This window comes from Physeter macrocephalus, chromosome 8 (genome assembly GCF_002837175.3).
Source record: "Physeter macrocephalus isolate SW-GA chromosome 8, ASM283717v5, whole genome shotgun sequence".
NCBI lineage: Eukaryota > Metazoa > Chordata > Mammalia > Artiodactyla > Physeteridae > Physeter > Physeter macrocephalus.
Genome location: NC_041221.1, coordinates 21,909,473 through 21,929,638, shown reverse-complemented (window position 1 = coordinate 21,929,638; position 20,166 = coordinate 21,909,473). Strand labels below are relative to the sequence as shown.

Sequence of the window (20,166 nt, the reverse complement as noted above, 5' to 3'; positions counted from 1 at the left end):
TAAAGCAGAAACTAACACACCATTGTAAAGCAATTATACTCCAATAAAGATGTTAAAAAAAAAAAGAGGCATTGCTGTGAGATGCTTCACCCTGGACTCCATGTACCAACTCAGATGCAGACAGACAACTGGGGGAAATGCAGAGTCATGCCATGTGAGCAGCAATGTCCATTCTGCTCGTGAAAAGTAGACTTCCGAACGTGGTGAGATGGGACTGGTAAGAGTGCTGGCAAGACTCCCCATCTGTTCTAGCAGACAAAGCAGAACATTTCTCTATTCAATCTGTTTGCTTCAAGGACGAAGGGAACTTATTATGGAGGGCACTCAGGAGATGGCATAGCCGGCATCAAACACTCCCCGCCCCCCTCGCCCCGCCTCAGCACGGTCAATGGCTTGGCCAGGGTGGCAGCTGATTTCTGTTGCTTAAGTTAGTGTGTTCAGTCATGAGAGTTCAATGCAAGACCAGCTACTGATTACTTTCTTAACAGGATACCATTCTGGATGCCGGAAAGACTGTTTCTTAAACGTGGCAAGAGATCAATTAGAAGAACTTCCATCAGAGGAAAAGAAGTTAGGAAATTTGACCAAGGTCACACTGAAAGATGACGTACGTAACCAGGATTCAGCTCAGGTGGCCTCCAGGGTCCACTACAGAATGGAAATCAAGCCACAGACAGATTTAACACCGCGGCTTCTTGAGGAAATGATCTTTCACGTAACTTCCTGGCATTCTCATGGACAATATGTTCTTATCAGGGCAACGCATTACCTAAGGATAAGCCAGGTAAATGTTTGCTCCTGTCTTATGCTTTCTTATGTATCTAGTAATAGTTATAACACAGTTAACTAAAAAAAGTCCTTTATGGCTGGGAAAAATCTCTATCCTCAGAGATCACTCCAAACAACCAAGGCAGAACCAACATGAGAGGCAGAAATAACAACACTTACTAGCTGAGTGATCTTGGACAAGTAACTTGACAATCAGTTTGTTTGTTTTAAGTGGGAAAAAGGACTTAAGTCATAGAGTTGATAAATAAGTGAAGAAGACAGGGTAGTAGGCTGAATAATGAACCTGCAAAGATGACCCTGTTCTAATCCCTGGAACGTGTATGTTACCTTACAGGGCAAACCCAGAACTCTGCAGATGTAATTAAATTAAGGTCCTCGAGATGGGGAGATTTTCCTGGATTATCCTTATGGGAGGCAGGAGGGTTAGTGAGAGAGAAGGAAGAAGATGCAAGGGCAGAATCAGAGATTAGACAGGAGGGTTGGAGAGACAGACAGCGAGATCGGAAACTTCTATGCTGCTGAATCTGAGGGTGGAAGAAGGGGCTAGGACCCAGGGAATGCAGGCAGGCTCTAGCAGCTTGAAAAGGGAACTAAACAGAGTCTCCCCTCCAAGCCTCCAGAAGGAGCCCGCCCTGCCAATACCCTGACCAAACTCACGAGACTGATTTTGGACTTCTGGTCTCCAGAACCGTACAATAGTGAATCTGTTCTGTTTTAAGCGACTGCATTTGTGGTCATCTGCTACCACAGCAACAGGAAACTGATACCACAGTATAGGTAAAAGCACTGAATAGACAACCTGGCACGTTATGAGGACTCAAAGAAATATCAGTTCCTTCTTTCTCCTTTTCCCTCATGAGAAGGGACCAAATTTTAGCATCCCAAATCTACAGCAACTCCATCTACACTTTACCTCGCATCATAAATGATTTATGCAATACATTCGGTAGTGCCCTAATATTACCTGCTATCATATTAGGATAAAGATGGGTACATTTATTATCTACCCAACCATGGACACAAAAGGACCACTTACTTGCTCCATTGAAATCTGAAGAGAAGAAACACACTTTTGCCCGAGAGACCGGAAGCCTACTGGTTCACTAACGGCCCCCATGGTGGGCTACAGATCCAGGAATAACATGGGGTCCACACCTCACTTGACTAGTATTCTCCACTGAAACACATATTGTGTCATATTCAATCCACAGGATGGCTCCAGAGGAAGGGAGACCTTATAAAGATTCTTTGAATTACATTACTTTCAAACAAAGACAACATATAAATTGAAGAGTGTTTATTTTCTTTCTATAAAAAAAGCAAATCCAGTTTGCAGTCCTACAGAGGCAACATTTATTTCAACTGCCCAGGCAGTTAAGAGAGAGGGTTCCTGTTTTGCTCTGAATCCAGCTCTCATCAATTCTTGAGAGTCTATTACACACTCCAGGGAGAAACACCTGCTTGATAAAGAGCCTCTATGGCACTGACATGGTGCACAAGAAATGGCTTTTACTGCACGATGTGAAACTTAAGACAAAAGTCAAAACTTACCACTTTCAGGCCCCAAAGGTGTCCTCAAGGCTAACGCGATGCATTAGTTTTCCCAGTTAGTAAAAAAAAAAAAAAATATGATTTTTAGTGTTTATCCATGAGGGCACTTTTAGGGCAAGAATACAACTCTGAGAAAATCTCTGCTAACATTTTTCATTCCCTTCTCTCTCCAAATCTTATAGCACAAATACTACTTTATTCAAACATGATTTTTAATCTCAAGAAATTCATCTCATTTGCATCTGGGAAAAATAGCACAAAATTTGAAGAAAAGAAAGTACAGAGTTGAGCAATTTTGAAAAGATATCAGAATCCCTAGCCACTTCCCAGTAATATCAACTATTTGTAGACCCCAGGGCGGTTGCAGAAGGGACAGCTTCCTGGGCTCACAGGACATTTGCCTTCCTCCCCAAGGATTAAGGACGGCAGGGGGCTGAAGCTGTGAAAGGGGCCCAGTACCTATGCAAGACGGCAGCCCTCAGCCTCTGGGAGTGTCAGCTCACTCTGCGGCAACTGCAGGTATAACATTAAAATGGATGGTATAGATTTTATCCAAACGGTGGCTGAAACAAATCATCCCGTGGCTGCTCAGCACACACCCCAACCCTGAAGGAAGCCCTTTGAAGGACACTATTGTTTGTCTTAGTGACTGTGGATAAAGCAAAAATGGTTTGTGGTATATTCAATATCTTGTAATAACCTACGATGGAAAAGAATCTGAAAAAGTATATACATATGTGTATATGAATCACTTTGCTGTACATCTGGAACACCGATATATATAGATATGGATACATAGAGAACATGCATAGAATATATATAACATATATAACATACATATAACATATACAGGTATCTATATAGATATATATAAACATAGCTATAAATATCTGAACCACTTTTCTGTACATCAGAAACTAACACAACATTGTAAATCAACTATACTTCAATAATTTTTTTTAAAACTGGTTTGTGGTAACGGGTGGAGAGGAGGTGGCCCGTGGAATCCTTGGACCTTAATTTGGTTTGTGGCCACACCAGGCCTATGGTCTCTGTGGTTGCTCCTCTGTAGGAAGGATACCTAGACTGCCACTGGCCAATTTTTATTTGTTTCCTTAAGTCGATCACACCTTACTGATTTTATTAACTATGGAAATTTTTCATTCCCATTTAATTACACGCTGGTCTGAAAAATAAAAACTATAAACATTTATTCTATTCTAGAAACATATTTTCCAAAATCCTAACAAGAAAATTACTACATTCCGGGCCCAAGACCCTGACAGCTGACTCCCAAGTTTGGTAGCAAAATACATGTGTGGTGTCCAATTATATTTTATTAAATATCTTTAGTATAAGTTCTTTGTCTTCAAAGTGTCCCTTTTCTCTTTCCTTATTTTAAAAAGGATCATTGGCTCCTTTTCATAAACTTGTAAGTAGACGCCCTTATGATACCTCCCACGATGGTCCCATAAAGTCTGTAGCACGAGGTATGCCTCACTGGTCTAGTTCTGGAGCCACGTAAGGTCAAAGCTTGGCCCTTCTTGACCACTTGGATGACACCTGGTCCTGGGTGCTCAAGGTCTCTCCAGGGAAGGAAGCAGTGCAGACCAGGTCAGCAGTCTGACTTACTGCTCTGTCAAGTCCGTACTATAAACATTAGGTTATATAAACCCTCGACTTGGAATTTCAGTTCTTCCTAACCTTGGTGCAAGTGATGAAAAAGAAAGGTAAATATGACTGGCAGTACCAACCTGATCCAGTCACTGCTGTTTGAAAAAGGATACCATCTCTCCCCAAACATTTGAACTCCGTAGAGGGGACAATCGTGAATACTAAGTGCTGTGTGTTGAATCTATGGAATTTTCTAGAACCCAGATTTGAACTATTACCGAACATGGAAAAACGTACAGTATATGAAGATATACCAGTTAACAGACGCATGTCAACAACTGTCTATTTCTCCTAATGTGGAATACAGAGTTTGATATACATAGGGACCAAAGAAACGATATCTGAATACTTTTGCTACACATGTTGTAACACAAAATTCTTTTTTAAAAACAAACTGGGAGATTTGCTAATACCAGTGAGGAAGCAATATTTACAGCCACATCCCAGTACCTAGAATCATGCCTGCCACAAACTAGACGCTCGGTCAATATCTGTTGAATGACAAACAGACCTCCCTGTTTTCAAAAAGGAATCCAATTACTATTCATAGGTCCGTACACAAATAAAAGTCTAGTGTCAATATTTAAAGGATTTTTTTGCTCACCACCGTCATACATTTTGATGAAATTATATAAAATGGACTAACTCAATACAACTTAACAAATAATAATAACACATCTTCTATGTGCCAAATACTGACGAATGTGATCAGAGAGGGGCTCACAGAGAGTCATGCTAACCATCACCTTGATAGATGGAAACCGGGTTCCTGAGGAAATACACACACCCAAGTGAAAAAACAAAACAAAACTATTCATATGGATATTCCACCATGACCTGAAGTTAAGCATGTCAAGTTCAGGACCCCTTCCTGGTTTCCCCTCCAAAGCATATCTGCTTCACCTGCTCGCCACCATCCTGGATGAGACCACGTGGATCCTAGATGGCTTGGCTTCCCACATCTCCCACTATCTCCGTTTCGTATTTTTGCAGTGCTTCATCAGAGCCTATGTATTTCCCTGATGTATGTTTCCACGCGTCACCCACAGCAATCACTGTAGGATAGCCCTCGACACTGTAACAACTAGTTCCCTACCAGACCTTCCCCCGCAACTCCAACCACCTCCCTCAAGGATGAGCTCAATCACCCCATCCCACTCCATCATTTCGTCCCATCCCGCCACAGGTGGAAAACAGGCCCTCTACGAAGTGCTATTGACGACACAGGCAGATTTCAGGTGGCGCACACTTGCCACAGAGAAATATGCTTTAACCCCAAATGAGTGTCTTAATAAAGGGTCACTGTAATAATTACCATTATCATTATTATTTGAATGGTGGTTGATGTGGCTATCAGCACGTGGGTGATCCTGGGGTCGCTGGGTCTGAGTCTGAAGGTGCCATCTCTGCTTGTTGGTTCACGATTCAATCTACCCAGCACACCGCCTGAGGCTGGGCCGGCAGGGCAATCAGACACCTACCCCGGTTTTCTTCTGATGCCCGCGAGCGGATGAACGGCACACTCGACATTAGCAGTGACAACATCATTTCAACAGTGTCTCAAATAACGTGGACATAAGACTGAACACGCATTTTACCTGCTGACGCTTTTCAAACTCCAACTTGATCCGGGACTTGATGCAATTGCAAGTGTCCTGATACGTTTGCTGCAGAGCGAGTTCCATGAGGTGCTTATGGTACGCCCCGGCCAGGTTCCCGCAGATGAAGATTATCACGTTGGCCAGGATCTGAGGACACAAAGAGCCAATCGATAGGGCGACCGTTCACCATTCGAGAACAACGACACAATGCACCTGAGCAGCAGTCTGCAAAGAGATGACTCTGCCTGAGGTTAATTTTGTTTCTGTTCCCGAACTCACATTTTTGTTTACTTAACAGAAAAGGATTCCATCCCCTTCTTGGATCCGTGCCCTCTGACAGGTCACTTTGCTGTCCCTCCCTTGTCTCTGGGCTCAGCCATGTGATTCGCTACAGCTAATGCAATGTGGGTGAGCGTAATCGGGTGCCAGATCCAGCCCGGGTTTAGAAGGCCTGGTGTGTTTTGGGTGACGCTCTTGTGTCTCATCAGGAAAAGACTAGCCCACTGGTCCCGGGAAGATGAGAAACTCATGGAACGGAGACACTCAGCCAACCCACAGTCCACTATGGTGGCCACTGAGATTTCATGGTTGTCATACAGCATCACTGTGATACTAGATGATACAGGCTGCCCTCACATCGAACCTGTAGTCACTGAGCCTGGACAAGTTATATTCCCCATTACTTACTGTTTATATGGGAATATAGGAGCCTTTTAAACCATATAACGTGTTGCTCTATTCATGATAAAACCGTTCATGTTCACAAAAATTGGTGGTGGGAGGGAAGGGAAAAATATATAAAGAAAAACTACAAAGAACCTATAATTGCCCTGCCCACGAAGAACTCGGTGCCATATTTTCTTTTGTCAAGACCGTGACCTTGTTCCAAAGGAACCAAGTTCATCCTGAATGCAGTGTTTTGCTTTGCTTTTCTAATTTAACATTTAATCTGATTTTTTTCAGATCATGAAAATTCTGTAGAAACAGGATTTTGAATGCTTAGATAATATTCAGTTCTATGACTATATCCGAACTTAGTTATATCTATACTATCTTTATTAATATTCTTTGTTTATTAATAAAGAATACTTTATTACTTACTTTATTAATATTCTTTGCATTCGCTTTACGCTACAGTGGTCAACCTCGTGTCTAAAGCTTTGGCCTCATATTTAATCATCTCTCAGGCTCAATTAGTAAAATACACTGAGTCGAAAGCCTTGAATATTTTAAAGTTCTTGATACATATGGCAAAATTGCTCCGAGAACATGTTCCATTGATATTCTCACCACCAGTGTATGACCATGGTCTTTTCAAGGCCCACTATTAACACAGAGCAAGTGGTAATAATAAATAAAACTGACGATCACGTGTTCAGGGCTAGACCTGCGCAGGTCTGGCAGGGCGTGCACGGTCGCACCTGCAGAAAATGTCCCTCCGTCCTCAGCCCCCTCCACATGACCTTTCCTCTCACCAAACGGGCACTCATCCCTTCAACAACCAAGGCAGAGCAACTGTGTCCACAAGCTCTGTGCTCCTTGCTAAGGGTCTCCCACTGACACAGGTCAGCTTAACACATCAGTCAACTGACGCGGGGACCATGCATGCCAGGACTCAAACCCTCTTGGGGGAGTTTTTATTCCTAAGCCTTCAAGGTTCCCATGACAGGACTTCGCAGAGAATCATGCCGTCCTCCCTCTGCATGGTGTAGTACTCCCGATGATTAAAATGGTAGCCCTGTGCCTTGCTGGGTGCGTGCGTGCGTGTGTGACATGCATCTGTGTGTGATTTGCGTATGATACATGCATGATATGTGTGTACATAATATGCATGTAAGATTTCTGTGATGTGTATGGTGTGTGTGACTTGTATATGGGATATATCCATGTGACACGCGTCTCTCTCTGAGTGATTCATGCTTGAGGTATGTACGTGGTGCGCATGTGTACCTGGTATGTGTTATGTGAATGATATGTGTAATGGATGTGGGCATGTCGTCTGGAATTTATATCTGGGATAAACGTGTGGTTTGGGGAGGTGTGTGCCAGCGCAGAGCAGGGGATCGGTGTGTTTGTCTTCGGTGTTGCTCCCAAGCCTTTCTAGCTGCACAGGCTCCGCTCCTTCCCGCCACCGGCCTTTCCCACGTCACCCCCGTGGACGTCAGTCCTTCGAGGATGTGGGAAAGCTCGTGAACTTCCTGGCTTCCTGCCTGAGTGCAGGTCATTTCAGAGCCGGGCCCAGGGGTGCACCGTCAATTTAGTCCTGTCTTACTGTGCTTCTGCAAAATGACCATCTGCTTCGCTAAAGATTCTTCAGACCTTGACACTGCTGGGTTTGCTTTGAAGAACAGTGACCCAAAGAATGCAGGAACCAGAAGCGCCAACACAAACCAGACTGCCCGGAATTAGAAAACACCAACTCTTTCCTTATTAGGTGCAGCTGAAATAATAATAAAAATAATTGTGATTATCTATGAGAGTTTCTTCTTCATCTCCTTAAAAATGCCTTCAAAGAAAGACGCAAACATTTTAGGAGCTCAGTTCCTCCAAAATAAGAACCAAATGTAAGCAAGGGAACTGAATGAAGCCATCCTCTGTCCCCTGGCCTCCCTCAGCAGGGAGTACGAAAGGGGCATCTCTATTACAACACTGTCTGCCTGACCCAGTGCCCTGGCAACTTTGCAATGTCATGGGGTGGAAGGAAAAGCCTTCTTTCTCTTACTCATTCATCCATTCATCCATTTGGTCAATGGATGCTGCATTGCTTCAAACAACATGTAATTCGAACCCTCCCTGGCTACAGATAATTAGAAAGAATGCATCTATGGATTTTTATTTGGATATGTAAATAAATATGTAAGTAAATATGTAAATGTTATTTTATGTAAATAAAAATATGTTTATTTCTTAAATGCTTAAGAAATAAACAGCTAAGAGTTTTAATGCCAAGTAGTTACGGCCTTTCTCTTCTGGTGGAAAATTTAATCAAATTACAAGCATTTTTCTGATCCCTGCTTTGATCCTAAAATACCATATTCTAAGGTTAATAGAATTAGGCCTGGTATTTTAATAACGACACACATTTACATATGTGATTGATGTCCTAAAGCATTTTTCCGTCAAAAGGGCGCATTCATATAATGACTCTATAAAACCTAGGGCACAGGGAAGTGATGCGGTTAAGGTTTTCTTTTCAAAAATAATATCACAGCATTTTACTTCCTAGAAGACTGTTTAACAAAACACACAATAAAAAATCCTATTTTCACAATGTTGGACTGATTTTATAACATCATACTGTCTTGATGTTTTCTTTTATCTCGTTGCTTCATTCAGCTACTCTCACATCTGTCAGAAAATAGGAGAAGAAACTTAGCTTCCCAAGAGATGTCTTGGAAGAAAATAAACTGTTTAAGGTAATAACAGCAGCCAAGGTTCACCATGAAGTTTCAAATTAGCCCTTGAGATCAAGCTTGACCCACGATCCAGAATCTGTGCAAACCGGACTCTGCCCAGTTGTCACAGAAGCCTGGTTGTCTCCACCACTTTCCACTTCCCCATCTTCACTTGATGTGAGGGTGGGAAGATTGGTCAACACTTGTCAGTGATTCTCAGGAGATGCATAAATAATCAGTCCTGTGCTGGTGGGAAGGCCGGTACCCACCAGCAAACTCTGATTCTGCTTCTTTCACAGCCATCACCTTGCCTTTCCAAACACACCTTGTTTCATCCTTGCAAGAGTCCAGAAAGTAAAACAGCCAGAAAGATGGACATTATTGTTATTTCATTTTATAGGCAAAGAAACAAAAGTCTACAAAATTAAGAGACTGGAGGGCAGGGCTCCACCAGGCTCTCAGGATTACCCCATACCAACCCACATGGCCCTGATTCACATGGGCCAGGGCAGGTTGGTCTAGCACAATCCAACCCTCTACTTGGGTGTGGGGAAAGTATTTCTGAAGAATTTCTAAAGAGACATGTGTAAGCTTTGAAGCAGCTAACATCATTTTCCTTTACAAAGCATTTGTATTTGATGCTATAAAGCGCCTTCATCATTTAAAGTTCTTCTAAGTGGCTGCAGTTTGGAGACCACACGTCCATGGAGCATTTAACTATGATGCTGGTACATCGACATACATTCAGAGGAAAGTAACAGGAAGTGAGGCTGTTCCTAACTGGATCATGTGACCAAGGGCAAATGACCCGAGCAGGGTTATTTCACCCGGGAAAAGGACATTTAAGGATGTGAGCTCACTGTCTTCAAACATTTGAGAAATTATCACGAGGATTAGGTGACCACTCAGGTCCTCTGTGACTCTTTTAAAGAGTTTTAAAATTGTTCAATACTCCCATTCTTAATCTTAGGTTAGGGGCTGCCAACGACGATGTCCACAGAGGTCAGCAGGCAGCACACGTGCAAGCTGAGGGTGGGGTGAGGCTCCTGGTACCAGATGAAACCCCATCACTCAATACCATGGTTTCCCTGTGAGCTCGCTGCACAGGGCTGGAGGAGAAAGGATAGTACAGCATTTAAAACAGGTCCTCAGCTTAAAACAAAGCAGATCATAAATATGCAAAAACACCAATTATAAGTCAAAGGAAAATAAAAGGGATTATAAGAACTTGATGAACCGAGCTGCAAATGAATATTCAGCAAGCTCACTGCATCTCATAAGCATCAAATTTGGCTTAAATAAAACAATGCTCTTGCTTGGGAGAGAAAATGATCAGGTAGAATTTTCCTTAACTGAGCTCTCAAACATGGCTACAGAGAATCCCAATTCCATCCCCTCAGCATTTCCCGCAACCCCCGAAGAATTAAATTTGCTATATGCCCTGGCCTCAGGATTTCTGTTTTTTATCAGTCTTTTAGTATAGACCAGAAACACTGTGCTTTGGCTATAACATCTAACGATCCTCAGGTCACATGTTGGAATCTTCTTCTAATTTAAAATCCCTCCAGATGAGGAGTGGAGTCAGAAAATATTACGGGCTGAATGTCATGTCCTTCCCAGATGCATATACTGAAGCCTCAACTCCCAATATGATGGTATCAGGGGTGGGACCCTTGGGAGATAATTAGGTTTAGATGAGGTCATGAAGGTCGGGTCCCCATGATGAAATTAGTGCCCTTATAAGGAAAGGAAGAGACTCTCTCTCTCTCTCTCTCTCTCTCTCTGTCTCTCTATATCTATCTGTCTCTCTTTCTCTCTCTGCCATGTGAGAAGGGGTGTCTGCCAGGAAGAGGGCCCTCACCAGAAAAGAATCATCAGCACCTTGATCTTAGCCTTCCCAGCCTCCAGGGATGCAAGAAATAGGTATCTCCTGTTTGCACCACCCAGCCTGCGGTGTTTTGTTATGGCAGCGTGAGCTGAGACAGAAAGTTATGAAGAAAATTGAAAAACCAACCACCTCAACAATGGCTGTTATTAGTGTTTTGGTTGGTTAGACTGGAATTGAAAACTGGGAGTCAAATGCAATTTGATTTTCTATGGAAATGGCCGCTAGAAATAGTACTTTTGGTTGTGATTATTATTTTCATTATTCTCTATTATATTAGAGCTGTTATTATTAGGTCTTTTTGAAGAGCACACATTATGCTATTCTTCCAGCTATATTTGGGCTAAAGGGCTAAAGAATCTTACACTTAGGGTTCAAGTTTGGTATCACAGCTAGATAAAATTTCAGGGAGGAGTTTGAGAGTCATTTGCTTCTCTCAGGAGTGTTCCACCAGCTCACTACAGGCCAGTGGGAAGAGACGGGCCTAGAAGATACTCAAGATCTTGACAGAGAGTTCCTCTCACAAATTAAGTCATTGAGAACGCATCTTCCCTAGAAGGGAAAGCTGGCTTCAGCCTGCAGAAACCCAGACTTGTACTTCTCAGCTCAGGGATTGCAAATTTGAAACTGATGGGGAGAAAGCTGGCTCGATTAATAGTTTAGAATAACAAAAAGGAGACAAAACATAGAGTTTCCAATATTCAGAACTCAGTGGAAGAAGAATGCACAAGCCTCCCTCCACCGAGATCCATAGGTCACTCTGCTTTCCACAGAGGAGTGCACCGTCACACGTTTGTTCTCTCATCCAGGCCCTCTCTGATTTCAAGCACGTGGAAGAATCTTAGCTTTCAGGGTTTAGTTCCTCTCCACCACGGGAGAGAGAAGAGCAAACAAATAAGCTGTATGGAAAGGAAGGAGCTGCTAACTCCAGAACTCATAGCCCACTTCTCCTGTAGCCAAAATGGGACCAGTCATTTCCTTTTTGTTGTTAACTTACTCTGCAGGCCATATCTGTAAAACAACACTAGCAGACATTCTTCTCCCCACTCTCTTTGATTCACAGAGCTCCAAGCCCAATTGGGAGTTTACCTGTGATTATAAAAGGACTTTTATTAGAGTTAGTCTCCATCTGGTCCAAACTGCCTCCTGCCCTCCTGCTGGCACAGTGACGTCTGAATGATTACATCTGACATTCTGTCAACCAATCGATTAACTGAACTTTACTAGTACCCAACAGAAGCCACTGTCTCCTTGGTCTTTGTGAGTCCACATAGTTGAATGAAAGTTAATTATTCCAAAGAGGTTCCACTCTTTCAGAAACCCAGGGGACAAAGTGGTCCTGGATTGTCCAATGGGCTTAATAAATGCTGGTTTCTGGGTCTTCCTGAACCTTCTCTCCCATATATAATGACATATGCGCAATAGGAGAACACTTCTAAGTGCTGTGTCTCAGTGCATTTCAAAAACTTTAGAAACGTATAATTATATACTAATTAAAACTCAAATTTTATTCACCTTGAATCAGCTCACCTAAGGATCTGCACTAAGCAATACAAAATTTGCCTAATTCTGGTGATTTCAGTGGACTTACAAGTGGAAAAAAAAAGATATTTGAGCACACTTTAGACTTTAATTTAGACAGATAATCTCTCTAATTAATCTGGATCAATGAAATTTAGCTTCGTTTAAACACCATACACAATTATCTTCACTTATCACCGCTTTATAGGTGACACATGTGATCCACATTTAAAAAGTTACGAGGCAACAGGTGTTCAGATTCAGTCAACAAACATGAACAAGGCTATCAGATACTCCAAGCTGTGCAGCTTAGTTTAAGATGAAATGATACACCACTTCATGTGAGATAAATATGTCTCTTCAACCAACAGTGCACAAGAAGGGACCCACATCTTTTATGGGTACTCGGGGTACATTTGCATTGCTACCCCATTGGCAACTTGCATTATGACCTACTTGTGACCCCATTTATAATCTACACGATAGTAGATAAATTAGAATTAAGCAAACCAAGCACAATATACCCTGCCAATTATGACTGAAGAAGAGGACACCTTATGAAGTTAAATGGAACTAAATGTAGATATCAAATGTAACATGATAACAGAGGGACAAGTTTGCTGAGGGCAATAACCCCACAGGGATAGCAGAGCCAATCCTGGGCATGAACTTAAACATGACATTAACAAATGCATTCACACGGAAGTGATAGATTGCAAAGTGCTGTGCCGTCACGGACTCCAAATACAGGAGAAAAACAAGGAATGCTGTGATTCTCAAGGTCTACCCTGGAATTACCCGTTTTAAAATCAGACCAAAAGATATTCCATAAAGTCATGCTGTGATTAAAAAAGATAAATAACTGCTTGGCTGCAAAACTGAAACCTTCTGCAAATTGGAAAACAAAGAAATTTCCTATTACAAACTAAACTAGGTGTTTCATTGATGAGGCTTAATGGGCGGGGGTGGCTGGCAGCAGCTTTCCTTTTAACAGGATAAAAGGCTGAAATGCACCTAAAAGTAGTGTCTCCCCGGGGGGTGCGCCTGGGTTTCCTCACCACCTTCTTTCCTCTCCTACTGAGGGTTTTCCTGAGGAGTGGGTCCTGGAGGAAGCAAAGACGATTTATACCGTGGACACCAGACTGCCGTCTGAGCAATTTCAACCAGAGCCTATATTGGGCTGGCCAGAAAGTTCGTTCGGGTGTTTGTACGCTGTTACAGAAAAACCCGAACGAACTTTGGGGTCAGTGCAGTGCCGTAGCTCCACCCAAATCACCAAGAGGCACCTCATGCCCTCTCACAGGGCCACGGCCAAGCCGCTCTCCCCAGTCAGCAGCATTCAAGGGCCCTAATCAAAAGGGATGGGCTCTGCTAAACGCGGGGGTGCGCTAATCTCCTTGGGCTGCCTGGACAAAATACCACCGACTCAGTGGCTTAAACAATAGAAATCTTTGTGTGTTTGTTTGTTTACAGTTGTGGAAGCCGGACGTCCAAGATCAAGGTGTCAGCAGGGTTATTTTCTCCTAAGATTTCTCACCTGGCTTATAGATGACCACCTTGCAGCTGTTTCCTCACATGGCCTTTTCTCTATGCAAGCCTGTGTGCCCCTGGGGTCTCTCTGTGCGTCCTAATCTCTTTTTCTTATAAGGACACCACCCTAATGGCCTCATCTTAGCTCAGTCACCTCTCCAAATGCCCTGTCTCTAAATACAGTCACATTCTGTGGTACTCAAGGTTGGGCTTCAACATATGCAGTTTGGGGGGCAAACTCAGCCCGTAATAACATGCCATTGAGGTATTTTGGGGGCACTTTGTAGACATCATTTCATTTATTTTTTTCTTCCAGTATTATTGAGATATAATTGACATACAGCACTGTGTAAATTTAAGGTGGGGAGTATAATGATTTGATTTACACATGTTAGGAAGTGATTATCACAATAAGTTTAGTGACTGTCCATCATCTCATATAGGTAAAAAATTAAAGAAATAGGGCTTCCCTGGTGGCGCAGTGGTTGAGAGCCCGCCTGCCGATGCAGGGGACGCGGGTTCGCGCCCCGGTCCGGGAAGATCCCACGTGCCGCGGAGCGGCCGGGCCCGTGAGCCACGGCCGCTGAGCCTGCGCGTCCGGAGCCTGTGCTCCGCAACGGGAGAGGCCACGACAGTGAGAGGCCCGCGTACCGCAAAAAAAAAAAAAAAAAAAAGATACTAATGAACTTATTTACAAAACAGAAACAGACTTACAGATATCGAAAGCAAACTTATGCTTACCAAAGGGGAAACATGGGGGGAAAGGATAAATCAGGAGCTTGGGATTAACATACACACACTATTTTATATGAGACAGATAATCAGCAAAGACCTACTGTATACCACAGGGAACTCCACTCGATAATCTGTGATAACCTATATGAGAGAAGAATCTGAAAAGGAATGAATACACATGCATGCATAACTGAGTCACTTTGCTGTGCACCTGAAACTAACACAGCATTGTAAATCACCTACACTCCAATAAAACTGAGTGTATATATAGATATATATGTATATGACTTGCTGGCAGTTTACACAGAGGTGTCTGTTTCTCCCAAGTAAACCCGAGCTGAAAGTATCATTGTGCAGATTATTGGGAGCTGCTATATATATATATATATATATATATATATATGTATATGACTTGCTGGCAGTTTACACAGAGGTGTCTGTTTCTCCCAAGTAAACCCGAGCTGAAAGTATCATTGTGCAGATTATTGGGAGCTGCAGCCCGGAGTAGCAATGGGTTTAGCCTTCTGGGTTCAGGTCTTCTCTGTGTCATTAGTGATAGCAGCTACTTCCTCCCCAAGCCAACTAGTCTTCCTTGGGGACAAGAAGCCACAATTAAATATACCCCGTGAGTCCAGTTTCAGTCAAGGGCTCACCCAAAAAAGATGGCGTACGCAAAAGAGGCAAAGTCTCATGAAATGACAATTTACAAAGGTTTCCAGATGGTGGGCTTCACATACACTGTCTCAGCCTATCCAGAACATGAGTTAAAGCCCCAACCCTCATTTGGGACCATAATGATCATATTTTTAAAGTCTCCAGTGTTTTCCAAGTCTAAATACATTTCTGTGATGAACTAACGTGCTTCCTGATGGTGCGAAGAAGTATTTCAAGCCAGGAATGAGACAGAAATCTATCCAAGGCTACTAGAATTCCAAAGAATGAGTATAAAAAAGTTAAAAATACTCATTTCTACGTTCCAGTGGACATATTACGTAATAAACCTGCCCACTAAAATTCCAGAGTAAGATTATTAGATGAGCGGTCCAGGGGTACTAATTCTTTAAGGACAATAATAAAGAGTAGAATTCTTAGTTCACAGCTAATGAAGTTCCCTTTATTTTGCATCATATGTAAATCAGTCATTAACCAATTAGGGTAATATTTACTATCTCACAATTTAACTCTTTGAGAAACAGTTTGATGCCTTTTTAGAATGATTTTGCAAGGCTATTTGGAATATGAAATTAAATAGAAGCAGCAAAGAAGTTTATTGCCATAGGTTTAAAAGACAAAGAGGAATGATCTCTACACTGAGAAATTATCTCTATACTGGAAAGAAGGGGCAGGACATGCAGAGCTTCCCGTGATCAGGTGGTCCTGAAGGTTGTCTTCCCCCCATCAGAGAAACTGAAATGTTGTGCTCGCTACAGGAAATAGTTTTCACACCTTAAGGATTTCTCTAGGCAATCACGCGCTGAAAGACGCTGAAGAGAAAAAACCGTGCCTGGCATCAAAACCACATGGGAGTAGAATTGGAATGGAGGAAACGGTTTGATTTTAGAATATGCATTTAGAAATTTCTTTGTTGGGATGAAATTTGACAACCAAATTCCACCACTTGCAAGAAAAATACTTTTTAACTTTGATGCAGAAGAAAACCACACAGCCTGGACCATCACCTTGATTATCGATTGTCTCCAGGCAACGGGGATTTCAGGCTCCAGTTCATTCCCGACTACTTCTGTCATAAATCTCTCCCTCTTTGAACCATTCCCAGCAGCAAGCAAGTCTGCTCCCAAGCGAGCAGTGCCTTCCCTAAACACAACACAACCCCGCCTTCTTCTTTATTTCCCATTTCCCTTTACAAGCCGAACCTCAAAGGCTTGTCTACTGAAGCTCTTCCTACTTCTTTGGCCTCTGATTCTCCATAGCCCATTTCAAACTATGTAGCAACCCCAAGAAGCCCCAAAAACTACTCTTGTCAAGCTCACTGGTTACCTACAACTTCGTCAATCCCATCCGCTCCTTTCCACGCTCCCCTTACCGTGACTCCCGAGCCGCGTCCTCAGCAGAGCTGGTCCCTTTCTCCTGCCAGGAATCCTGGTCTCTCTCAGCTTCCTTGGCCCCATATGCTTCCCTGGGGTCTGGCCATTCCGCTGACTCCACCTACTCTCACTCATATATTGCCCTGTCCGGGGCTCGGTCTAGATCCCTTTCTCTTTAAATTCCCCCATTTTCCCCTTGCAGGGACATCCATATAGCTGGCGCCTTCTTCAACACCATCTAAATAGCACCAACTCCCAAAGGTGGACCTCCAGCCCAGATCTTCCTTCTGAAGTCTAGACCCAGAAGAGTTGGCCTGTCCACTTTCACGTCTACACTGAACTCTTCACACATCTTGCCCCGGTCTGCATCTTTAGTTTCTATTCATGCCCTACCCCTCAGTTCCACTCGAGGTACCGTGCCCTCCTTGGGGGTCTTCCAGCTTGCCCATCTCTCCAGGCTCAAGGCCTTTGCACACACAGTTCCCTCTGCCTGAGAAGCTCCTTCCTGCCCCTCTTCCTGTGTGGGACCTGCTCACACCTGGCTTCCATGACAGGCCTGCCCTGAGCATGCTCCATGAGGGCCTCCTGCTGATCCAGCAGCTGCACCCTGCTATTTCTCCCAATATCACTTTGCTCCCCAAGAGGTGATAGCTTGTATTTACCCGTTAGCTTATTGCCTGTCTCTCCTGGTTTACTCTATGGTCCATGAGGGCAGGGATCCCATCTGTTTTATTCCCTTATGGATACATTGGGTAATTTGTATAGGGTCTGTCATAATGTGTTCTTGGTAAACAGTCTCTGTTTCTTTTTTTGTTTTTGTTTGTTTGCTTTGTTTTGTTTTTTTGTCTCTGTTGGGTCTTCATTGCTGCGCACAGGCTTTCTCTAGTTGCAGCGAGCGGGGGCTACTCTTCGCTGCAGCGCACGGGCTTCTCATAGCGGTGGCTTCTCTTGTTGCGGAGCACGGGCTCTAGGCGCGTGGGCTTCAGTAGTTGTGGCACGGGGGTTCACTAGTTGTGGCTCACGGGCTCTAGAGTGCAGGCTCAGTAGTTGTGGTGCACGGGCTTAGTTGCTCCGTGACATGTGGGATCTTCCTGGACCAGGGATCGAACCCGTGTCCCCTGCATCGGCAGGTGGATTCTTAACCACTGCACCACCAGGGAAGTCCCTGGTAAATATTCTTTGAATGAATGAATATAATCCCTCATATCCACATGATTCACTACACCAGAATTGGAGAGATCCTAATTCATATACTGAATAAAAATATATATTTTTTCATTCAACAAATATTATTGCGGGCCCACCATGTGACAGAAGCTGTTCATGGTACAGGGACTATAATTTTAAGTAAATAAAAAAGACAAAAATCCTTGTCCTGGTGGAGCTTAAATTTAAATAGGATTTTTGGCTTTGGATCAATCCACTCCATTTTTCTGCCTTTCATATTTGGGGAGAAAGCTTCATAATTGCTTTGTCAGATGTCATCCTTAAGAGCAGGGTTATGCTTTGACATATACCTGATGTCCCTTCAGTAAATCCATGCAAATAACAATGGAACAGACATGAAGAATTTGGACCCAAAATTGTCCCATCAGATTTAACCTGAAAAGGATGCAGATACAAGTTTCATCACCTGAAAGACAATGCAATTCTGGCCAGATTTGATTCAGATCTGTTGGGTGAACAAAAACATCTGAAGAAAGATATGTGCAAAAAAGGAGGGAGGTGAGTGGGTGGTAAAGATTTTAATTTTGGAAGCAGAGAAAGAGGCTAGTCTCTGAGGAAAACAACGCTATCTGGAAGAGAAGTCGTCTTGTCAGTGGATTCCAGTACCTGGCCCACCTGGCTGGTGTATCCCTCTAAGTGGAGGCTCATAGTCTAGGATTTAGGAAATGGATTTCTTAGGCCATACATTCTCAGTGGGGGCCCCAAGAGGGCAAACACTGGTTCTCGGGGAAAGCCAAAAAATTAGTCTTTTAATGCATTATACACAGATATGCATACATCACATAAATAGATATGCAATATACCTGTGGTATTAAAATTTCATGGGGGGTTGGTTAGAAAAAAAACATTTAAAAAGGCTTCTTAAGAGAGTAGTAATGGAGAAAGGTCGAGAAACATTGCCTTAAACATACAAATCCCCACTCCACCTGTGTTAAAACCAGGCTCATGGGTGACCTTTGGACAAGGTGGCTTCTTGCTATAGAGAGAGAAGATAAGAGATGATTTTATATAAACAACTAACTGGTCTACCCGATAGGCATATTCCACATGATAAATTAATAAATTGGCATCCTGGGTTTAAATATCATTCTTTTCCACTTTTGTTAGAGCAAGTCAGCCTCCCACATTTGGTAGAGTTTGGATTACTAACAAGGTAACACTTCAGAGCTCTCCAGACCACGGGCCACTCCCTGTAGAGGAGCCAATGCCCCCAGGCAGACAGATGCTACCTGTGTAGACAGGCTTCCCCGGAGACACATCTGTCTGATTACATCATTCTTTAAAGCAAGACCAGCTCATTTATGACCCCATCAGCCACAGATTAAAATCCACCGTTCTTAACCTTTGTACCTTTCCCATTTGGTAATGTACATAAACTACACCCAATTCTGTACCGGTCTTTTGCCATCTCTTACAACTATAGTGAATCTAATAAAAACATCACCATAATATACAAATGCAAATTTCATGCACAACCTGTGCTCTATTTAGAGAACCAGAAACTTATATTTTAAAGTATGCCTTCGATTCTAAGTACGATACAAATACGTCTTCTGATTTTGTTGTTAGCAATTGGAAAAGCAAGATAAACTTCAGTAAAGTTCTTACCTCACCAGAGCTCACTGCACCAAACTCCTGAAACAGGCTGTGCATTAGAATCACCTGGCGCTTTAAAAAGATGCCTAAATGCCCAGAGCCCACTCCTGGAGACTCAGTAGGTTATTATTTTTTTTAACATAAGTCTCCCCAGGTGCATATGTTGTTCACTACCACTGGAGAAACTAATGTCAATAAAAAGATAGATAACTAAACCCGAATATTGCCAGAACAAAGAAACAATTCAAGTGGAGAGAAGAGCTGAGAATTTAATAATGTATTGAATAATGGCTAATGCTAATGAGGATGAGCTTCTCCAGAGGAAGGAGGGCTTTGCTATTCAAACTAAAGATGGGAAGTGTGGTGTAATTATTTAAACCAAATCGAAGACACCCTTCCACTCATTCAGGAGGGCTCCTGTACTGATTAGAGGAGGGAGATGAACACTGCAGTAAGAGGACTAGAAAATTAACTCGGATAAAGCCGAGGTTGAGTGGTGGGGTATGGGGCGGGGAAGAGGAAGCAGCTGAATAAGAGATGGGCCCAGGCCAACCTCAGACACTCACATCTGAACAGACAGTGGGATTTCAAAGGACCCGCAGTAACAGGGGAACGAG

At 43.0% G+C, this 20,166-nt stretch overlaps 1 protein-coding gene across 1 annotated transcript in view; it reads right to left on the bottom strand.

Annotated features, from left to right (window-relative positions):
* ADCY2 (adenylate cyclase 2) overlaps positions 1–20,166 on the bottom strand; it is a 438,072-nt gene that overhangs the window by 216,391 nt on the left and 201,515 nt on the right. The window contains exon 4 of the mRNA XM_024121370.2: positions 5,613–5,762. Coding sequence (XP_023977138.1) covers positions 5,613–5,762 — 150 coding nt within the window. The remainder of the gene's footprint in view (positions 1–5,612; positions 5,763–20,166) is intronic.